The following is an 8,308-nucleotide window of genomic DNA, read 5'->3' as shown; positions in this document are numbered from 1 at the left end:
GTTTTCTGATATGTTGTTTCCTGCAGGATAATGAGCGCTGGGAGACGAATCGCATGCTGACCAGTGGTGTGGTTCATCGGATTGAAGTGGATGAAGATTTTGAGGAGGACAACTCCGCTAAAGTGCATCTGTTGGTGCACAACCTGGTGCCCCCTTTCCTAGACGGAAGGATTGTCTTCACCAAGCAGGTAGTCGCTGCGGCTGGAGATGCTGACAGCAGGGAGCCCCGCAAGCCTGAGCTCTCTGTACTGAAGCAACACGTCTTTCCTCTAGCCAGAGCCAGTCATCCCTGTCAAGGATGCCACCTCAGACTTGGCCATCATAGCCCGGAAAGGCAGCCAGTTGGTGCGCAAGCACAGGGAGCAGAAGGAGCGTAAGAGGGTATGCTGTGACCTTTGCCTTACTACCCCGCTGTCCGCATGCTGTGTGGTACCTCACAGCCTGTGTTTGGAGGGTGCAGAAATGGCAGCAGTGATGATCAGGAGTTCATATTTTATGACCTGGGGTATCCTGGCAGCCCAGCTCGTCGTCTTGCTTCTAAGCAGCTGCTGTGATGGGATTTCCTCGGGCGCTGCCGGGGATATGAATCAACTGGTCGCTTTTGCAGAGGAGCCTGATCCAAAGGATGTTTAGATCGTGGGAGAAGAGAGCAGGTGGAATAATGCAAGGTAGCTTAGGGCCAGCCCGTGCTCAGTGTGGCAGCAGAATTTATCTTGTCCAGTCTCAGCAGAAGAGCTGTGAGGAGGAGTATGCAGTGAGGTAGCGTGTTACGTTTTGGAGGTGTTCTCTAGGGAATTTCTCTAAAACTTAATAGGGTTGCTGTGGGGAAAGCACAGGTGTGTTCCTTGTAAATTGAAACTGAGCTGGATTTGAGGTCTGTGTGCTGTGAATGGAGTGGAGGTGGAAGCTGAACTGGTATCAGGTGAGAGCAAGCAGGAATATGGGGGAGAGAGGCCTGCGAGCACCTGTCAAGAGCAGGAAGATTGTCCCTGTTCAAGTTTGCGTGAGTTTAAGTGTAATGGAAGAGTCAGCAACTGGAATAATTTTCTTAAGAGGTGGTTGGTCATCCTGTGCCTGAAGTCTCTGTGTCCAGACAAGTGTCTAAAATTTCTGCTCCGGTTCGCTTGGAAGAGGGGAGGTTGGTGTAGGAATGGGGTGTGCGTTCTGTATCGTAGCCCTGGGGAATTGCTAATGTGCTGTATCGTGGTCCTATGGGTAGCACTGGATAAGAATGATGTGACAGTGCTTGCTCAGCAAAGTTACGCTGGTCTCTGTCCTTCCAGGCTCAGCATAAGCACTGGGAGCTGGCAGGCACAAAGCTGGGAGACATTATGGGGATCAAGAAAGAGGAGGAGAAGGATGAGATGGTGACAGAAGATGGCAAAGTGGATTACAAGTAGGAGCTTGCTTTGAGTTATTCCTGCTCAGCTGGTGATGGGAGTTGTGGGCATAGCAAAAAGCATCAAGAGGCAGTTTCAGGACTTCTGATGTTTCCTTAGGACTGAGCAGAAGTTTGCCGAACATATGAAAGAGAAAAGTGAAGCCAGCAGCGAGTTTGCCAAGAAGAAATCAATCCTGGAGCAGAGGCAGTATCTGCCCATCTTTGCTGTGCAGCAGGAGCTGCTTTCCATCCTCAGGTACGGCTGCCAGGAAGCTGGTCACGGAGCGTCCCCACATCTTGGGAACCCGAGTGAGAAGTTCTGTAAGATAGACGGGCCGCCTGGGAGCGAAGCCTGTCACTGGGTGTGACTGGTGACAGCTCTGCTGCCTGGGTAGGACGGCACTTGGGCAGCCGGCCAGGACCACGAGGGCAAAAGCCCTTCTTTGTGGTGCATGAAGAAATGCTTTTTCCCTTTCTCCAGAGACAACAGCATTGTGATTGTGGTGGGGGAGACGGGCAGCGGGAAGACGACCCAGCTGACGCAGTACCTCCACGAGGACGGCTACACGGACTACGGCATGATCGGCGGCACCCAGCCCCGCAGAGTGGCGGCAATGTCAGTGGCCAAGCGGGTCAGCGAGGAGATGGGCGTGCGGCTGGGAGAGGAGGTGAGTGCCGTGGACGCGGGGTGCAGCCGGGTGACAGCAAATGTGTGGGGCTGTTGGAAGAGTCTCTGGTGTCTCTGCCCTCCCAGGTGGGCTACGCCATCCGCTTTGAGGACTGCACGTCTGAGAACACGGTGATCAAGTACATGACGGATGGAATCCTCCTTCGTGAGTCGCTGCGAGAGGCTGACCTGGACAACTACAGCGCTATCATCATGGATGAGGCACATGAGCGTTCGCTCAATACCGACGTGCTCTTTGGCCTGCTCCGAGAGGTGTGTGTGAGCCTGGGCTAGAGGATGGGAGCGCAGGACACGTGAGCTGGTCTTCAAGCACAGACAGCCCTTCTCCACCAGGTGTGGGAGAGGAAGGCAGAGCTGCCACGGCTGTGTCTGCACTTGCTGCTCCAGTGTCCTGGTCCCTGGTTCTGGGGGCTTAAATCTCCTTCCCTAGTGCCTGAGTGCTGCCAGAGGCGTGCTGGCTGACAGTCAGAAACTGTAGGTACAGAGATCTTTGCTGGCTCGAGGCTGCCCGGACTGAGGTCAGCGAATCTCTAACTGCACACATCAAACAGCATTTGTGTTCCCCGGTGTTAGTGGCCAGTGCCTCTGGAGCACAGCAAATGCTCTGTCCTGTCCTGTTGTCTCAGGAAGACTGGAAGCAGCCTGCAGCCACGCATGAATGCCTCTTCCTTACTGTTCCTTTCATCTGCTTTCTAGGTGGTGGCCCGACGCTCAGATCTGAAGCTTGTTGTCACCTCGGCCACCATGGATGCAGATAAATTTGCCTCTTTTTTTGGGAACGTTCCAATTTTCCACATTCCTGGACGCACTTTCCCTGTTGATATTCTGTTCAGCAAGGTACGATCAACGTGGCAGGGAGGAGTTGTGTTGTGACAGGAGAGGGTTGTGACTCAGGTGTACCGTACTCTGTGGCGGGTGCAGGAAGGACAGAGGAGGAGGAGCTGTGCCATGATGCCGTCTCGCACATGGGATGGAGCAGGTGAGGTTATTGGCATCTGTAACCTTGGCTGTGCCTTTCAGACCCCACAAGAGGATTATGTGGAGGCTGCAGTGAAACAAGCCCTGCAGGTCCATCTGTCTGGTGCTCCTGGAGACATCCTCGTCTTCATGCCTGGCCAGGAGGACATAGAGGTGAGCTGAAAGGGCGTGTGCTGTCCTGCCCCCTTTGTTGTTTTGATCTCATGTTTACACCCCTCTTGGTGTCTAGGTGACCTCAGAGCAAATTGTGGAGCACCTTGAGGAGCTGGAGAAGGCACCTGCTCTCGCTGTGCTGCCAATCTATTCTCAGCTACCGTCGGACTTGCAGGCCAAGATCTTCCAGAAGGTGCTGATGTGTGCTCTCTGGCAAGAGTGGGTCTGAGGGAAAGCAGTGCAGGAAAGACTGAGCGTGCGTGAGAGGGCAGACGTGCCTTTTGTATTGCGTGTGGAGGATGGTGAGGGAAAGTGTGTGCCCCGCCTCAACTTCCCAAGAGTCACCCTGTCCTGCTGGGTTCGGTGTGGCTGCTCCGCACTCTTCCTCAGCCGTGCTGAGGCCCTGGCCCAGGATGTGACTGACGTGCCGTGTGCTTGCAGGCTCCGGACGGGGTCAGGAAGTGCATCGTGGCCACCAACATTGCGGAGACCTCCCTGACCGTGGACGGCATCATGTTTGTGATCGACTCCGGCTACTGCAAGTTGAAGGTCAGCCGAGACTTCCTGTACTGCTCGTGGCCCTGATCTCTGGGGCTGGGTAGAGGGAGTTCGGTGGCAGTGAGCTCGCCTTTCTCTTCAGTCTGCTCTTCCTGTGCCTTGTAGGTTTTCAACCCCCGGATAGGCATGGATGCACTGCAGATCTACCCCATCAGTCAAGCCAATGCCAATCAGAGGGCAGGTCGGGCTGGCCGAACCGGCCCGGGCCACTGCTTCAGGTAGGGGTGTCACTGGTGGTCCTGTTCCTGTCCTACCTGCAGCTTGGCGTCAGCCTATGTGCGTACATATATTTTTTTTTCTTTATTTTTTTTCTCACTGGAGCCATTCATTATCTTGAACCCCTGGGGGCATGAGGGCAGAAGGCAAGCCTAGAGGCCTTCTCCTTTGGGCCCAGTGCCTCTGCAGAGGAAAGGACAGGCTCCAGTTTCCTCCCTTGTCCATCCGGACTTGTGACTGTTCCACCCTTGATGCTCTAGGGATCGCAGCCGAGCCAGAGGGAGCTTTCTCAGGGCCTTGCTTTGAGACTGGTCTGTGCCCAGGGCAGAGCTGTGCCTGGGAGGGGCGTATGCCATGCTGCAGCCCAGGCACCCTTCCGTGCTAGGGCAGAGAGAGGTCCCTCCCTGGGGTCCTGGTGCTGGTCCGGCTGGGCGCAGAGTTGCTACCGTGGGCTGGGCCAGGCTGGGCAGCGCTGGCGAGTGGGTGAGGAAGGTGGTGGCCTCGATGGGGAGGAGCATGCTCACGCTCTTGGCATCTGTTCCCCAGGCTCTACACCCAGAGCGCCTACAAGAATGAGCTGCTGACAACCACGGTGCCCGAGATCCAGCGCACTAACCTCGCTAACGTCGTGCTTTTGCTGAAGTCCCTGGGCGTGCAGGACCTGCTGCAGTTTCACTTCATGGATCCGCCCCCCGAGGACAACATGCTGAACTCCATGTACCAGCTCTGGATCCTGGGTGCCCTGGATAACACAGGTACTGGCTGCTGGGGCAAGCGGCCGACCCGTGCGACTGGGACCTGCTCGGCTGCTGATCCCCGTGCTGTTCCTGCAGGTGGTCTGACCTCAACGGGACGTCTCATGGTGGAGTTCCCACTGGATCCTGCGCTCTCCAAGATGCTCATTGTCTCCTGTGACATGGGTTGCAGCTCGGAGATCTTGCTCATTGTCTCCATGTTGTCTGTGCCTGCCATCTTCTATCGGCCTAAGGTACCTGTTTGCTCTCTCAGCAGTTTGGGGCCTTCCCCTGCCTTTTGACTAACCACTGTTGTTTGCTCACACTTCAGGGCCGAGAGGAGGAGAGCGACCAAGTGCGGGAGAAATTTGCGGTTCCAGAGAGCGATCATTTGACTTATCTGAATGTCTACCTGCAGTGGAAGAACAACAACTATTCTACTCTGTGGTGCAATCAGCACTTCATCCATGCCAAGGCCATGCGGAAGGTGAGGCTCTGGCAGCGCGGTTGGGGGAGGGAGCCTTACACCAGCGAGGGATCTGACCGCCACACACCTTTGCAGGTGCGGGAGGTGCGTGCCCAGCTCAAGGACATCATGGTGCAGCAGCGGATGAGCCTGGCGTCCTGTGGTACTGACTGGGATGTCGTCAGGAAGTGCATCTGTGCTGCCTATTTCCATCAGGCTGCAAAGCTGAAGGTGAGAGGTGTCTGCACGGGTCTGGGGGCTGAGGCCCTGTCTGGGAAGAGGTGGGCTAACCGCGCTTCTCTCGCAGGGCATCGGGGAGTACGTGAACATCCGCACGGGCATGCCCTGCCATCTGCACCCCACGAGCTCGCTGTTTGGCATGGGCTACACACCAGACTACATCGTGTACCATGAGCTGGTCATGACCACCAAGGTGAGCGTGAGCTGAGGACTAGCAGCACGGGTGAGGAGTGCTCTGAGGAAGATGGGAGGGCTTTGCTGTGAGAGCGGGATCTGTCAGAAGGGCAGTTCTCAGCCTTGCTCATCTATACTAGCTGGGCATGCCTGTGTCATCTGCAGACAACATCTGTTTGTCCCTTCCCCAATATTTTTTCCTGGCTTATGTGGGATGTGTTTTGAACCTCTTTGTAGTCTCAGCAAGTCCAACCCATAGCAGCTTCTGAGGGTGGGAGGATTTCTCTAGAAGGGGTGTAGCGCTAGCCTGAGAAGTGTCAGCAGCGAGTGGCACAGGGAGGGAGCTGCCGTGACTCTCGAGGTGGTGCCCAGGCCCTGAGAGTGCCGCCCTGCACCCCTGGCCTTTCTGTCTGTCCCTGCAGGAGTACATGCAGTGTGTCACTGCTGTGGATGGAGAGTGGCTGGCAGAGCTGGGCCCAATGTTCTACAGCATCAAACATGCTGGCAAGTCAAGACAGGTGAGTTTCCTGTCCAGGCGGAGCTGGCACACAGCAGGCCCACTGCATGACTGTTCTGGTGTGGAGCGTGTGTGTGTGTGTGTGCCTCTGTGTGTGGGGGGGTGTGTTTTGATACGGAAGAAACGGGCCTGTGGGCCTGCAGAGCGTCTGCTGCTGGCCAGCCCTTGGCGGGTCCCTGACCTGCTGCTGCCTTGCTCCAGGAGAACCGCCGCCGTGCCAAGGAGGAGGTGTCTGCCATGGAGGAAGAGATGGCTTTGGCTGAGGAGCAGCTGCGTGCTCGCCGGGAGGAGCAGGAGCGCCGTAACCCGCTGGGCAGTTCAAGGTAGGTGCTGGCCCTGCCCGGGCTTGGGCTGCCTGCTGGAGAGCAGGACAGCGAGCTGCGTGGAGGATCCACGTGGGTGTTGTGGTGCAGGGAAAGGCTGCGGATTCCACTAATCGCCCTTGTCCTCTCCTGTCAGATCTACTAAAATCTACACCCCTGGGCGGAAGGAGCAGGGGGAGCCGCTGACGCCACGACGCACCCCAGCCCGCTTTGGCCTCTAAGAAGGCAGCACCAGTTGCTTTGAGGCTTAAAGACTTCCAGGAGCAGCTGGGCCTTAGGAGAGCGCCCAGCTCCTCTGATCACTGTACTCTGTAAGGCTCCCGATAGCTTGTCGCCCAGGAAGGCTTTGGTGCTTGGCACTAATTTTGCTACAGAACAGAAAATACTTTATTTGTTTAAAGGTTGTTCGTCTAATCCTTGCTTTGTTTTGTGCCACTTCTTGTCCTGGAGGCGAGCGCTGGGTGGAGGCAGCCCTGCGGTGTCATGCAGGGCTGGTACTGTCAGGTTGCTGCCCTGTAGACCCTGGGGCGAGGCACAGAATTGCACTGACCTAGAGGGCAAAGACAACCTGTCCCGGCCCAGCCCTGGGCTATACAGCTGTGAAGGCGGCTCTCGCGCACCCCTGGGCTGGCAGCGGCTGCCCCGCGGTCTCTGTACATGTGGGACCGTAGGCCCAGCCCTGCTTCAGGCCAGGCTGTGCCAGGAAGGCGGCTTGTCTTCAGCTGCTCACACTTGTGCTGCTCTTGTGTTCTGACCATGAGGTACGTGTTTTCCTCCTGCATCCTGCCCTGTGTGTCTTGCCTGGAGGAAAGGCAGGGAAGAGGAGGTGATGCAGTGGTGCTGAGACAATCCTGATCTGGCCTTGCAGGAGCTTGGGCAGTCCAGGAGTTGCCCATCTGTCCCATAGACCCCTGTTGGCAGCAACTGCCGTGAGCGGAGAGCTCAGCCGCACTCCCCATATTCACCACTTGCTCCTTTTCACCTCTCAGCTCCACAGGCTGCTTGCTTTTGGCCCTAGAACACAGCATGAGCAGCAGCTGTCTGGGTCACGGCAGTGGCTGGGCCATCGTGCAGCTCCTGCCAGGAACTGGGGCTGGACAGCAACGCCGGCAGCCCAGGTTTTGGTCAGGGATTGGCAATGGAGTGTGTTGACAACTGGTGGGTGCCCACTGCTCGCCCGCAGGCGGCACTACCATGTGTGTGTTCTGACAGTGCCCTGGGGCGTGCGAACAGCAGAGCTCCTCATGCTGTGGGCTCTCGGCACTGCTGTGGAGCCAGCGGGAGCTGTGGCTGCTGTGGGAAATGGTGGCAGTGGGACCTGTGCTGCCGGGATGTGCCCGAGCCCTTGTGCTTTCTCCCGCCCTGGGGGACAAGCTGTCTGGTGGCACAGGCCAGGCCTGCCCAGGGCTTCCTATTCCACTTGGCCACATGAGCCTACAGCTCCTGTTGGGCTGGGAATGGGCTCAGCACTGCTCACCTGGGGTGAACCAGTCTCCATCTTCGGCTGAAGCTTCTGGAGGGAGCTGCCCAGCTCTGACGTTGCCTCCTCTGCTCCTGGCAGCTCCCCACAGGGACCCTCAGGCTGGTCCAGAGGTGAAGGAACCTCCCTGGATGTGGCACATTTTGGCCTCTCTTTTGGTGCTGGAAGGGCCACAACAGAGGACAGGCTGGCCCCAGACAGCCCTCGGGCCCAGGGAGGGGGTGTCCAGGGATGTCCCCAGCCCTGCCTGGGGCAGCCCCACCATCCCTCAGCACTGGCACCACAACTGCCCATTGCAGGAGCCCTCACCACAGCCTCCATGAGCCATGCTCCTCCCTGGCGGTGCTCTGGCCCTGGCCCGTCATGGCACTCTGCCCTGGCCCGGTTGCTGTGACCCGGT

The 8,308-nt window shown here is 57.4% G+C and overlaps 1 protein-coding gene across 1 annotated transcript; it reads left to right on the top strand.

The window, feature by feature from the left end:
* The first annotated feature begins 253 nt into the window (after positions 1–253).
* DHX38 (DEAH (Asp-Glu-Ala-His) box polypeptide 38) lies at positions 254–6,830 on the top strand. The gene is made up of 18 exons (XM_009873609.1): positions 254–381; positions 1,284–1,396; positions 1,500–1,637; positions 1,863–2,049; positions 2,136–2,321; positions 2,766–2,906; positions 3,090–3,200; positions 3,277–3,393; positions 3,642–3,749; positions 3,864–3,976; positions 4,521–4,729; positions 4,808–4,962; positions 5,040–5,195; positions 5,271–5,405; positions 5,482–5,607; positions 6,011–6,106; positions 6,307–6,428; positions 6,565–6,830. The coding sequence occupies exons 2-18, from the start codon at positions 1,332–1,334 to the stop codon at positions 6,647–6,649; spliced, it is 2,250 nt and encodes a 749-aa protein (XP_009871911.1). The 5' UTR covers positions 254–381; positions 1,284–1,331; the 3' UTR covers positions 6,650–6,830.
* The last annotated feature ends 1,478 nt before the right edge of the window (positions 6,831–8,308 follow it).

Source organism: Apaloderma vittatum, unplaced genomic scaffold (assembly GCF_000703405.1).
Source record: "Apaloderma vittatum isolate BGI_N311 unplaced genomic scaffold, ASM70340v1 scaffold31267, whole genome shotgun sequence".
Taxonomy (NCBI): Eukaryota; Metazoa; Chordata; class Aves; order Trogoniformes; family Trogonidae; genus Apaloderma; species Apaloderma vittatum.
The sequence above is the reverse complement of the archived record's forward strand: the minus strand, read 5'-3'. Positions and strand labels throughout refer to the sequence as shown.